Source organism: Hemitrygon akajei, chromosome 14 (genome assembly GCF_048418815.1).
Source record: "Hemitrygon akajei chromosome 14, sHemAka1.3, whole genome shotgun sequence".
Classification (NCBI taxonomy): Eukaryota; Metazoa; Chordata; class Chondrichthyes; order Myliobatiformes; family Dasyatidae; genus Hemitrygon; species Hemitrygon akajei.
In genome coordinates, this window is record NC_133137.1 from 49,670,958 (window position 1) to 49,685,192 (window position 14,235).

The window sequence follows — 14,235 nt, forward strand, 5'->3', positions numbered from 1 at the left end:
AAGAAATACAAAATCATTAGCAGCTTTTTCCTTGTTTTGCACAGTCACTAGAAAATAACCTGTCAGGAAGCTCAGGGTCAACCAGGTAGCAGTGAACCTGTTGCATTAGATGCTTCTGAGACCTGAATTACTTAGAGCAAGTAACTCAAAGATCTGGAAAAATACCACCAGCGCTGTGTCCACAAAATCCTACAAATTTATCAATATGATTTGCGAAGCTGTGTTAACATCCTCTCCAGGACCAGCAGTCAAAACATCAAGACTCTAGCTGTTCTCAGTTGGACAATTTGAACCAACAACGGAGTGATCTGGGGCAGAGTGGTAGGGCTTTGGCTCATTCGGGCTTCGGCAGTAATGAGTCGAGGTGAGGTAAGTTACCTATGAGGAATAGAAACAGAAAGTATGTGTGTGAGGCCGGTGTTCTGTACTGAGTGTCAGATGTGGGATGTCTGGGAGACTCCCAGGTGGCCACATCTGTGCCAGGTGTGTCGAGCTGCAGCTCCTTAAGGACCATGTTAGGGAACTGGAGAAGCGGCTCAACAACTTTCATCTGGTCAGGGAAAATGATAGAGAGGTGATATAGAGGAGCTATAGGCAAGTAGTCACACCCGGGCCTCGGGAGACAGATAAGTAGGTAACAGTCAGGAGAGGGAAGGGCAAGAGTCAGATACCAGAGAATACTGCTGTGGCTGTCCCCCTTAACAATAAGTACTGTTTGAGTACTGTTGGGGGGGGGGGGGGAACGGGACCTGCCTGGAGTAAGCAACAGTGGCCGTGTCTCTGGCACAGAGTCTGGCACTGTGGCTCAGAAGGGTAGGGAAAGGAAGAGGATGGCAGCAGTGATAGAGGACTCCATAGTTAGGGGGCAGACAGGCGATTCTGTGGACGCAGGAAAGAAACAGATGGTAGCTTGACTCCCAGGTGCCAGGGTCCAGGATGTTTCTGATCGCGTCCACGATATCCTGAAGTGGGAAGGTGAATAACCAGAGATCATGGTACATATTGGTATCAATGACATAGCTAGGAAAAGGGAGGAGGTCCTGAAAGGGTGTTAGGAAGGAAGTTGAGAAGCAGAAACTCAAAGGTAGTCATCTCGGGATTACTGCCTGCGCCATGTGACAGTGAGTACAGGAATAGAGTGAGGTGGAGGATAAACGTGTGGCTGAGGGATTGGAGCAGGGGAGGTAGGGATTCAGATTTCTGGATCATTGGGACCTCTTCTGGGGCAAGTGTGACCTATACAAAAAGGACAGGTTACACTTGAATCCGAGGGGGACCAACATCCTGGCAGGGAGGTTTGCTAAGGTCTATTGGGGAGAGTTTAAACTAGAATCGCTGAGGGTGGGAACTGAACTGAAGAGATGGAGGAAGAGATGTTGGCTCACAAATAGAGAAAGTTTGGAAACAGTGTGATAGGGAGGATAGGCAGGTGATATAGAAGGGATGGTTTGAGATGTGTCTATTTTAACGCAAGAAGCATCATGAACAAAGCGGATGAGCTTAGAGTGTGGATCAGTACTTGGAGTTATGATGTGATGGCCATTACGGAGACTTGGATGGCTCAGGGGCAGGAATGGTTACTTCAAGTTCCAGGCTTTAGATGTTTCAGAAAGGACAGGGAGGGAGTCAAAAGAGGTGGGGGTGTGACACTGCTGATCAGAGATAGTGTTACAGCTACAGAAAAAGAGGAAGTCATGGAGGGATTGTCTACTGAGTCTCTGTGGTTTGAAGTTAGAAATAGGAAGGGGTCAATAATGCTACTGGGTGTTTTTTTTATATTATATAGACCACCCAATACTAACAGGGACATGGAGGAGCAGATAGGGAGACAGATTCTGGAAAGATGTAATAATAACAGGGTTGTCGTGGTGGCGGATTTTAATTTCCCAAATATTGATTGACATTTCCCTAGAGTGAGGGGTTTAGATGCAGTGGAGTTTGTTAGGTGTATTCAGGAAGGTTTCCTGACACAATATGTAGATAAGCCTGCAAGAGGAGAGGCTGTACTTGATCTGGTATTGAGAAGTGAACGTGGTCAGGTGTCAGGTCTCTCAGTGGGAGAGCATTTTGGAGATAGTAATCACAATTCTATCTCCTTTAACATAGCATTGGAGAGGGATAGGAACAGACAAGTTAGGAAGTGTTTAATTGGAGTTAGGGGAGATATGAACCTATCAGGCAGGAACTTGGAAGCATAAATTGGGGAACAGTTTCTCGGGGAACTGTACAGCAGAAATGTGGCAAATGTTCAGGGGATATTTGAGTGGTGTTTTGAATAGGTCCGTTCCAATGAGACAGTGAAAGGATGGTAGGGTACAGGGACTGGTGTACAAAGGCTGTTGAAAATCTAGTCAAGAAGAAACGAAAAGCTTATGAAAGGTTTACAGAACTAGGTAATGATAGAGATCAAGAAGATAATCAGGAAGGAGCTTAAGAATGAAATTAGGAGAGTCAGAAGGGGCCATGAAAAGGCCTTGGCGGACAGGATTAAGGAAAACCCCTCAAGGCATTCTACAGATATGTGAAGAGCAAGAGGATAAGACATGAGAGAATATGACCAATCAAGTGTGACAGTGGAAAAATGTGTATGGAACCAGAGGTGATAGCAGAGGTACTTAATGAATATGTTGGTTCAGTATTCACTACTGAAAAGGATCTTGGTGATTGTAGGGATGATTTACAGTGGATTGAAAAGCTTGAGCATATACATATTAAGAAAGAAGATGTGCTGGAGCGTTTGGAAAGCATCAAGTTGGATAAGTCTCTGGGACGAGATGTACCCCAGGCTACCGTGGGAGGCGAGTGAGGAGATTGCTGAGCCTCTGGCGATGATCTTTGCATCATCAATAGGGATGGGAGAGGTTCCAGAGGATTGGAGGATTGTAGATGTTGTTCCCTTATTCAAGAAAGGGAGTAGAGATAGCCCAGGAAATTATAGATCAGTGAGTCTTACTGTAGCAGTTGGTAAGTTGATGGAGGAGATCCTGAGAGACAGGATTTATGAACATTTGGAGAGGCATAATATGATTAGGAATAGTCAGCATGGTTTTGTCAAAGGCAGGTCATGCCTTACGAGCCTGATTTAATTTTTTGAGGATGTGAATAAACATGTAGACGAAGGTAGAGCAGTAGTTGTAGTGTATATGGATTTCAGCAAGACATTTGATAAGGTACCCCATGCAAGGCTTATTGAGAAAGTAAGGAGGCATGGGATCCAAGGGTACCTTGCTTTGTGGATCCAGAACTGGCTTATACACAGAAGGCAAAGAGTGGTTGTAGATGGGTCATGTTCTGCATGGAGGTTGGTCACCTGTGGTGTGCCTCAGGAATCTGTTCTGGGACCCCTTTTCTTTGTGATTCTTATAAGTGACCTGGATGAAGAAGTGGAGGGATGGTTTAGTAAATTTGCTGATGACACAAAGGTTGGGGATAGTGTGGAGGGCTGTTGAAGGTTACAGCGGGACATTGATAGGATGCAAAACTGGGCTGAGAAGAGGCAAACACGAGGAAATCTGCAGATGCTGGAAATTCAAACAACACACACAAAATGCTGGTGGAACACAGCAGGCCAGGCAGCATCTATAAGGAGAAGCACTGTTGATGTTTCGGGCCGAGACCCTTCGTCTGGACTAACTGAAAGGAAAGATGTGGATGTGGAAACCATAGAAAAGGTGTAGAGGAGATTTACAAGGATATTGCCTGGATTGGGAAGCATGCTTTATGAGAATAGGTTGAGTAAACTCAGCCTTTTCTCCTTGGAGCGACGGAGGATGAGAGGTGACCCGATTGAGGTGTATAAGATGAGAAGGTATGGGTAATTCGAGGTAATTTCTAAAGTAACTACATGTTCAGCACAGCTTTGTGGGCCAAAGGGCCGTACTGTGCTGTAGGTTTTCTGTTTCTATGTTCTAACCAGCTGCCTTCAGACTGCTGAAACAAATGCTCCATTCGAAGCACTGCCTTAGGAGATGATTTCTGGGTGAACAGAGAAAAAAAAAATGTGCTCAGATTCACATTGACTCCTCCAAACCTTTGGCCCATGAAATCTCAAAGCTGGGAACATTGAAGGAACATTCAGAATAGCATTGGATAGTGATCATACAGAACCCTCTGTAAGCAGTGGAACTAGTGTTACTACCTCACAAATAACCACCAACCATCCCATCAGCATCTGTCCCAACTCTGGAAGATTCTGCCGTTCCCACATTGGGCTCCTCAGCCACTTTGAAATACAATATTGGAGCGTACACAATGTTAAGTATGAAATGAGCAGAGCAGAATGTTAAGCACACACCCTGTGGTGCACCTGTGCTGATGGTGAGTGTGAAAGAAATGTTGCCAGTCTGTATTGACTGGGGTCTGCCAGTGAAGAAATCAAGGATCCAGTTGCACAGTGAGGCCTAGGCCTTGGAGCCCAGTGTTAAGTTTTGAGGGAATAATAGCGTTGAATGCTCAGCTGTAATCAATGAAGAGCATCCCAATATATGCATCTACATTGTCTAGATGTTCCAGAGCTGAATGAAGAGCCATTGAAATGGTATCTGATGTTGAACTATTGTGATGGTAGGCAAATTGGAGTGGTTCCAGGTAGGAGTAGATATGCTTTAAACACTTCATTATGATAGGTTCCAGTGCCAATGGAGTCCTTGAGGTAAGTTATCACATACTTGGTGTTATTGATGAATGCTTGAAGCAGGAACTTTAAGATGTCTGTAAACACTCCAGCCAGTTGATCAGCACAGGTATTTACTGTAGGCCAGGTGGGGAAGGAGGAGTCACAGTGTCATCAGGGGTTATGGAGTTTTGTGAAAGTACCTCCATCTTCTGTCAGTCAAAGTGAGCATTAAAGGCATCGAGTTTATTTGGAGATGAAACCATGATGGAAAAGATGCTGAAGGTACAGCAGATGCTGTTGATTTGATACAGTATATTGTAAATTAATAGCCATAACATGATATTTTTTGAATAATATACGTATTTAGATTTCAGTAACACAATTTCATTGTTGAATTGTAATGACAAATTCTAACAAATAAATATGTAATTTGCTGTTCTTTATATGGGCAGCAGAGCTAATGTGATGTCAAGTAATTTTTTATTTCAGAACTCATACATCTGTGAGGTTGCGCAGTAACATTGGTCATTAGAGTTTTAAAAAAATGTTTTAAGAATGTTTTATAAAACTAAACTACTGATAGATTGTAAACCTGTATGCTAATCCTATTGGTGGAATCCACAAACAACACATGGTTTACAGAATGGCAAAACAATTTAGTAGATGTCTAAAAAGTATGGAAAATACCCTAACTGTTCCAGTTATTACATGAGTTATTGTATTGAGAGAAACCTTGAGGTAACAATTTTGGTTTGCTGGGGACTTTCAGAGTCTTTCAAAGAAAAACAGCAAAACACTGCACAAGTGTTATGTTGTTGCCTGTCTAGTTTTGAATCTGAGCTTGGGTGGGTGCTGTCTGCTTGAAGCTTGCATGGGTGCTAACTGCTTTGTTGCACCTCCCAAAAACTTGATAGCTGTAAATTACCATTTAATGTAAATAAGCAGTTAAAGAATAAGAGTAATTTACAGTTATCAATTGACCTCCCAGCTTCTGTTCAGCATACTGAAGAGAAAAAGTTGGAGAGCTACAGAAGAGAAGAGGAATGGAAGTATTGGGAATATGGTGTCAAGATGGATCTGATCAGCTAAATGGGTTCACTTTGATCTGTAATACATCAGTAAATAGTGGGAGATTGTTGGAATGTATCAAGTTGTAGGCCCCCATCCTTTGCAATCTTGATTCTGTTTTTGAAATTGACCTGACAATAGGTGAGCTCATGGTGTTACAAGGATCTAACTACTGTATTGGTAATAATGGTTAGGGAGGCAGAGAGAATCAGTAATCACCACAAATACGTTTATTGTCTCAGCAGTAGTACACGTGAATTTATACAACAGAGTACCTGTGTGCACACCTATTAAGTTTTCCTGACCCGCAAAGAATAGGAAAGGTAATGTCAGTAACTGGAATGCAGTAAACTGGAATGTCCTTGAATGGGAGCTAATTTTAAATCTGTGTTATATGTAAATCAGTCAATGTTTGGAAACAAAAGATTTTTTTAAAGATAAGCTTATTTCTGTAATTTATTTGATGACTTCTATATTCCTTCTATATTTTGCTGCCCAGATAGTGACACCTCAAAAACTGGAGATATTAAAATCACAAATGCAACAAGATCTAGAGGCACCTATGCGAGAGCGCTTCAGAAAACAAGAAGAGGTGAGAATAAGGCGAAGGACAATTTTTCCTTTTAACAGTTTGATTAATTGATTAAATTTATTATATGAAACTGGAGACCATTTAATGTTTTAGGAAGTTGAAAGATACAGAGCAGAATATAATAAAATGCGATATGAAAACACTTTCCTAAAATCAGAGATGGAGCATCAAAGGGAAGAGAATGAACGTGTCCTGAATGAGAAAGTGATCAAATTTGAAGCTGAGGTAAGAATTGTATGTTAATTTCCTGTTATGAACTCCTGTTTTGCTTGGTCACTTCCATAAATCTGACTCTGCATACCCATAATGTTCATCAGTTGGCTTTGTAGGACGCCTCCAGATTTCTGTATTCATTATTGCCTTCTCTTTCTGCCTGTTGTTGTTTTCCATGTTGTTTCCTCTTGCCACTCATAAAGCTGCTTTTCACAATTCTGCTCTCTTAAATTCTTGTTGCTCATGGGGTCAGAGGGGAAGTTATTAAGGATCAGACTATCTGTGGCCACATGCTTCTGTCATTAATAATTTCAAGCATCAGTCTCTACTATATTGAAGTTCCTCCTTAAGTGAGAGGGAAAAAAAGAGGGGTTTTATTAAGAGGTTTAGACTTTTAAAAAAATTCCTTTTTTCCTTTTAAAACAGATTTTCCTTTCATATTTATTTTTGCAGTTCAGATGTGGATTAATTTTTTTTGCAAGCAAGCAATTTCTTAGCTCAATTAGACCCAGTGTTTTATTGCCTTTTCTCAGGGTGTTGTTAAAATTGGTGAATCTGCACTTACTGTCTCTTCCAGGTTGCTTGAGATGAAGGTAATTTTGGGCTTTGCAAACTATGTTATTCAATGTAGTGACAGTGCACCCACAATAGCATTAGAGAAAATACCTTATTAGTGACGCAAGCATTCTGATTATATTTTGCATTCATTGTTGGAAAGCAGGTTGTTCCTGAGCCACTGGTGCTCCTTTGCATTCAGAAGTGATTGATTTCATTGCAAGTCTTACTTCATTACAACCAATAGGTGATTGACTTTGGAAGGTTGAATTTAAGGGTAGAATACAAGGTTAATGGCAGGATTCTTAGCAGTGTGGAGGACCAGAGGGATCTTGAAGTCCACATTTATAGATCCCTCTAAGTTGCCGCACAGGTTGATAGATTGGTTAAGAAAGTATGGTGTGTTGGCTTTCAATAATTGGTGCATTGAGTTCAAGACTTACAAGTTAATGTTGCAGTTCTATAAAATCCTGGTTAGACCACACTTAGAATATTGTGTTCAATTCTGGTTGCCTCATTGTAGGAATGATGTGCAAGTTTCAGAGAGGGTACAGAGGAGATTTCTCAAGTTGCCTCCTATAACTGATCCTCACCCTCAACAATTTTTCCTTTGGCTCTTCCCACTTTCTCCAGCCTCAGTGTAACCATGGGCACCCACGTAGAATAGTTTTGTGTTCCAAGTCTTCTCCCTTAATGCTTCCCAACTCTCCCTCCACTACATTAACGACTGTGTTGGAGTTGCTTCATGCCCCCAATGCTGAGCTCATCAATATCATCAACTTTGCCTCCAACTTCCACCATTTCTGACACCTCCCTCCCCTTTCTTGATCTCTCTGTCTCCATTTCTGGAGACAAACTGTCAACTTTTATAAACCTAGCGATTCTCATAGTTATCTTGACTATACCTCTTCTCATCCTATCTCCTGTAAAAATGTTATTTCCTTTTCTCAGTTCCTTCACTTCTGTCACATCTATTCCCACTATGGAGTTTTCCTTTCCAGGTCATTGAAGATTGGAGATGTCATTCTCCTTCAAAGAATGGTATTTCCCTTCCTCCACAACTGATGGTGCCCTCACCCACATCTCCTCCATTTCCCGAACATCCATGCTCACCCCATCTTCTGGATGCCTACCATTGATAGATTTCCTGTTGTCCTTACCACCTCATGAGACTCCTCATCCAGCAAATCATTCTGTGCAACTCCTGCTATCTCTAAAGGGATCCTACCAATAAGCATATCTTTACACCCCCCACCCAGCTTCCACAGGGGTTGCTCCCTCCATGATTCCCTTGTCCATTCATCCCTCCCCACTAATCTCCATCCAGGCACTTATCCCTGCAAGTGGCCCAAGTGCTACACCTGCCACTCACCTCCTCCCTCACCTCTATTCAGGGTTCCAGACAGTCCTTTTGGTAACACTTTGCCTGCAAATCAGCTGGGGTCATCTATTGCATCTGGTGCTCCCAATATGGCCTCCTTTACATTGATGAGATCTGTCGTAAACTGGGGGACCACTTCATCGAGTACCTGCCAAAAGCTGAATTTCCCAGTGGCTAAACATTCCTGTTCCAACATGCCTGTCCATGGCCTCCTCTTGTGCCAAGGAGCAACACCTTGTATTCCGTCTGGATAGCCTCCAACCTGATAGCATGAAGATCGATTTCTCCTTCCGGTTTAGAAAAAATGTTTTCCTCTCCCACCCCTTTTAATTCCATACTCTGGCTTCTTGCCACTTCTCACTAGCCTGTCACCTCTCCCTGGGTCCCCTCCTCCTTCCCTTTCCCTCTCCTTTCATATCTTTTCCTCACCAGCCCTTTTATCTTTCCCAGTCACCTGACTTCACATTCTAGCTGTCTTCCTTCCCCTCCCTCCTACCTTTTTATTCCAGCATCTTCCCCCTTCCTTTTCAGTCCTAATGAAGGGGCTCAGCCTGAAATGTCGGCTGTTTATTCATATCAATAGATGCTGCCTGACTTCCTGAGATCCCCCAGCATTTTGTGTGTGTTGCATTATCAAGATGCCATCTGGATTATGTTTTATGAGCACATGTTGAACGAACTAGAGCTTTTTTCTTTGGAGCAAAGGAGGATGAGAAGTGACTTGATAGAGGTGTACAAGATGATAAGAGACTTGAATAGAGTGAACAGCCAGACACTTGTTCCCAGGGCAGAAATGCAGAGGATGGGATATGTGAGTGGTAAGTTTCTTAAGTGATGAGTGCGTGGAACACCCTGCTGAGGAAGGTAGCAAAGACAGATAGATTTGGGCCATTTAAGAAACTCTTAGGTACATTGATGTTAGAAAAGTAGAGAGCTATGTAGGAGGGAAGGATTAGAATAATTTAGAGTTGGTTAAAAGCTTGGCACAACATTCTGGGCTGAAGGGTCTGTAATGTGCTGTAATATTCTCTGTTTGGTGCTATTAGTAAAATACCCTGGATGTTATGGTGTAGTTTTGAGTTGAAGGCACCAACACAACAGATCTGTACAATGAGAAATTGGTGCATTTTTTTTCAAGCTTGTTGCGGAGTGGAAAGATGGGGGTCATTAAACTTTTTTTTATGACTGGAATTGTTAATTTTGAAGTTTGTAGTAGTTTAGTAAAAAAATGTAAAGGCATTGGCCTAGAAATTTTCCAGATCTGCAGAGGAAATTGGTATTGTGAGGCCATGCAAGGACACCAATTGCAGAATTATATTACATATATCCCTTTCCCTTGAGTGAACTAGCCTTACAGCTGCTCAGTCTGTGGTCTCTTTGCTCACGCCACAAAGGCAGAGAGGCTCCTGTGGGCTGTGGGATATGCAGTCAGTGAATCGGATGAAGAGAGTTCTGGTTGATCCTTAGTCAGTGGGGACAGAAACCAGGATGTTGACAGCTGAGAAACTTGCTTTCAGAAAAAAATTAATATCATTTAACTCTTCATTGGCCTTTGCTGAGCAAGGCACTCAATGTACTATAACTGCTAGATTACAGAAGGAAAAGAATCAAATTGGACAGGTGGAGCAGCATTAATATATGCTTTGAATTTGGATAAATTCATTCATACTGCTGTTGACCTTGCAAAATCTTCTTCATGGACCTCTGGGGAATGATGTCTAAATTGAGAGGTAGCGCAGCCTAATCAGCCTGACATTGAATCATACACTACAGGTAATGTAATGGACCCTTCCATCACAATCCCAGGGTATGTCTTGTTCCACCAACCAGATCAATGCATGAGAAAGGTGGCACAATGATGGACAGCTAGGAGACCTCAGCACTGGCCTTAGACACAATACAGATGGTGATAGTTTTTGGAAAAGGGGAAAATGCAGCTAGACTTTGGGGGTCCTACAACAGTCACTGAAACCAAGCATTTGCAGCAAGCAGTCAAGAAGGCAACTGGCATGTTGGCCGTCATAGCTAGAGGATTGGAGTATAGGAACAAGGAGTCTTGATGCAGCTGTACTGGACCTTGGTGAGAATCCTCTGGAGTTCTATGTGGAGTTTTCATCTCCTGTTTCTGAGGAAGGATGTTCATGCCACAAATGGAGTGTAATTCAGGAATGACAGGACTGATGTACAAAGTGATACTGGTTGATTTGGCCTGAATTCACTAGAATTTTGAAAGGAAGCGTATACAATTCCAACAGAATTAGACAGACTAGGCACAGAGAGGATGTTTCCAATGCTTGGAAAATCCAGAACGTCCTCAGAATATGGGGTCTTTAGGTCTGAGATAAGGAATTTCTTTACCCAGGTCAATAGACATGCGGAGTTCTCGACCAGAGAAGGAGTGGAGGTCATATCATTAGTCCTTTTCAAGAAGGAGATAGATGTAATTCATAATGCTAAAAAAAGATGAAGGGATTTGGGTAAAAGTTATTGAAGTGGATGATCAGCCATGATTATGCTGAAAGGTGGAGCAAGTTCTAAGGCTGACTAGCTAATACTGTTCCTATGTTCCAATGGAATAAAAATAGATTAAATTGGTATTGCTAACAGTACTGGTCTCTTATTGTCATGTGCAGCAAGATACAGTGAAAAGCTAATTTTGTATATTGTTCATACAAATAAAATTGTATGCATTGATATAGAAAAAGGTAAAACCGGTGGTGACAGCTCCAAAGGAAGTGCAGTGCAGGTAAACAATAAAGTGTAAGATCATAAGGGGAGAGATTGTGAGGTCAAGAGTCCATCTTATCATACTAGGAAGCCACTTAATAGTCTTATAACAGTGGGGTAGAAGCTGTCCTTGAGCCTGGTGGTATGTGTGCTTTTAGGCCAATGGAAAACATGAGAAGAAGATATCTGAGGGGTGGGGTCTTTGATTACATAGACCATAGAAACATAGAAAATGTACAGCACAATACAGGCCCTTTGGCCCACAAAGCTGTGCTGAAAATGTCCTTAGAAATTACCTAGGGTTACCCATAGCCCTCTATTTTTCTAAGCTCCTTGTACCTATCCAGGAGTCTCTTAAAAGGCCCTATTGTATCTGCCTCCACCACAGTTGCCGGCAGCCCATTCCAGGCACTCACCACTGTCTGCGTAAAAAAAAAACTTATAAAACTTATCCCTGACATCTCCTCTGTACCTACTTCCAAGCAGCTTAAAACTGTGCCCTCTCATGCTATCCATTTCAGTCCTGGGAAAAAGCCTCTGACTATCCACACGATCAATGCCTCTCATCATCTTATACACCTCTATCAGATCACCTCTCATCCTCCGTCGCTCCAAGGAGAAAAGGCCGAGTTCACTCAACCTATTCTCATAAGGCATGCCTCCCAATCCAGGCAACTTCCTTGTAAATCTCCTCTGCACCCTTTTTATGGTTTCCACATCCTTCCTGTAGTGAGGTGACCAGAACTGAGCACAGTACTCCAAGTGGGTTCTGAGCAGGGTCCTATATAGCTGCAACATTACCTCTCAGCTCTTAAACTCAATCCCATGAATGATGAAGGCCATTGCACCGTATGCCTTCTTAACCACAGAGTCAACCTGCTCAGAGGCTTTGAGTGTCCTATGGACTCGGACCCCAAGATCCCTCTGATTCTTCACACTGCCAAGAGTCTTACCATCAATACTATATTCTGCCATCATATTTGACCTACCAAAATGAACCACTTCACACTTAACTGGGTTGAACTCCATCTGCCACATCTCAGCCCAGTTTTGCATCCTATCAATGTCCCACTGTAACCTCTGACAGCCCTCCACAATATCCACAACACCCCCAACCTTTGTGTTATCAGCAAATTTACTAATCCATCCCTCCACTTCCTCATCCATCCCTCCACTTCCTCATCCATCATTTATAAAATTCATGAATAGTAGGATCCCTAATCAGATCCCTGAGGCACACCACTGGTCACTGACCTCCATGCAGAATATGAGCTGTCTACAACTACTCTTTGCCTTCTGTGGGCAAGCCAGTTTTGGATCCAGAAAGCAATGTCTTCTTGGATCCCATGCCTTCTTACTTTCTCGATAGCCTTGCATGGGGTACGTTGTCAACTGCCTTGCTGAAATCTATATACACTACATCTACTGTACTATCTCCATCAATGTATTTAGTCACATCCTCAAAAAATTCAATCAGGCTCGTAAGGCACAACCTGCCTTTGACAAAGCCACGCTGACTATTCCTAATCATATTATGCCTCTCCAAATGTTCATAAATCCTGCTTCTCAGGATCTTTTCCATCAACTTACCAACCACTGAAGTAGGACTCACTGGTCTGTAATTCCCTTTCTTGAATAAGGGAACAACATCCGCAACCCTCCAATCCTCCAGAATCCCTCCTGTCCCCATTGATGATGCAAAGATCATCACCAGAGGCTTAGCAATCTCCTCCCTCGCCTCCCACAGTAGCCTTGGTTACATCTTGTCCAGTCCCGGTGACTTATCCAACTTGACTTATCCAACTGTTTACGATTTACGTCAACAATTTAGATGAAGGCATTGAGAATAACATCAGCAAGTTTGCTGATGATACTAAGCTGGGTGGCAGTGTGACATGTGATGTGGATGTTAGGAGAATTCAGGGTGACTTGGATAGGCTGGGTGAGTGGGCAGATACTTGGCAGATGACGTTTAATGTGAATAAGTGTGAGGTTATCCACTCTGTGAGTAAGAACAGGAAGGCAGGTTATTATCTGAATGGTGTAGAGTTAGGTAAGGGAGAAATACAAAGAGATCTAGGAGTCGTTGTTCATCAGTCACTGAAGATGAATGAGCAAGTGCAGTAGGCGGTGAAGAAGGCTAATGGAATGTTGGCCTTTATTACAAAGGGAATTGAGTACAAGAGCAAGGAAATCCTCTTGCATTTGTACAGAGCCCTGGTGAGACCATACCTGGAGTATTGTGTACAGTTTTGGTCTCCAGGGTTAAGGAAGGACATCCTGGCTGTAGAGGAAGTGCAGCGTAGATTCACGAGGTTAATTCCTGGGATGTCTGGACTGTCTTACGCAGAGAGGTTAGAGAGACTGGGCTTGTACACGCTGGAATTAAGGAGATTGAGAGGGGATCTGATTGAAACATATAAGATTATTAAGGGATTGGACAAGATAGAGGCAGGAAATATGTTCCAGATGCTGGGAGAGTCCAGTACCAGAGGGCATGGTTAGAGAATAAGGGGTAGGTCATTTAGGACAGAGTTAAGGAAAAACTTCTTCTCCCAGAGAGTTGTGGGGGTCTGGAATGCACTGCCTCGGAAGGCAGTGGAGGCCAATTCTCTGGATGCTTTCAAGAAGGAGCTAGATAGGTATCTTATGGATAGGGGAATCAAGGGATATGGGGACAAGGCAGGAACTGGGTATCGATAGTAGATGATCAGCCATGATCTCAAAACGGTGGTGCAGGCTCAAAGGGCCGAATGGTCTACTTCTGCACCTACTGTCTATTGATGCTTTCCAAAAGCTCCAGCACATCCTCTTTCTTAATATTTATATGCTCAAGCTTTTCAGTCCGCTGTAAGTCATCCCTACAATCGCCAAGATCCTTTTCTGTAGTGAATACTGAAGCAGAGGTACTTAATGAAGGTATTCATCAAGTACTTCTGCTGTCTCCTCTGGTTCCATACACACTTTTCCACTGTCACACTTGATTGCTCCTATTCTCTCATGTCTTATCCTCTTGCTCTTCACATACTTGTAGAATGCCTTGGGGTTTTTCCTTAATCCTGTCCTCCAAGGCCTTCTCATTGC

The 14,235-nt window shown here is 42.8% G+C and overlaps 1 protein-coding gene across 1 annotated transcript in view; it reads left to right on the forward strand.

The window, feature by feature from the left end:
* Positions 1 to 14,235, forward strand: part of cep83 (centrosomal protein 83) — a 73,459-nt gene that overhangs the window by 19,044 nt on the left and 40,180 nt on the right. The window contains exons 4-5 of the mRNA XM_073066017.1: positions 6,183 to 6,275; positions 6,369 to 6,500. Coding sequence (XP_072922118.1) covers positions 6,183 to 6,275; positions 6,369 to 6,500 — 225 coding nt within the window. The remainder of the gene's footprint in view (positions 1 to 6,182; positions 6,276 to 6,368; positions 6,501 to 14,235) is intronic.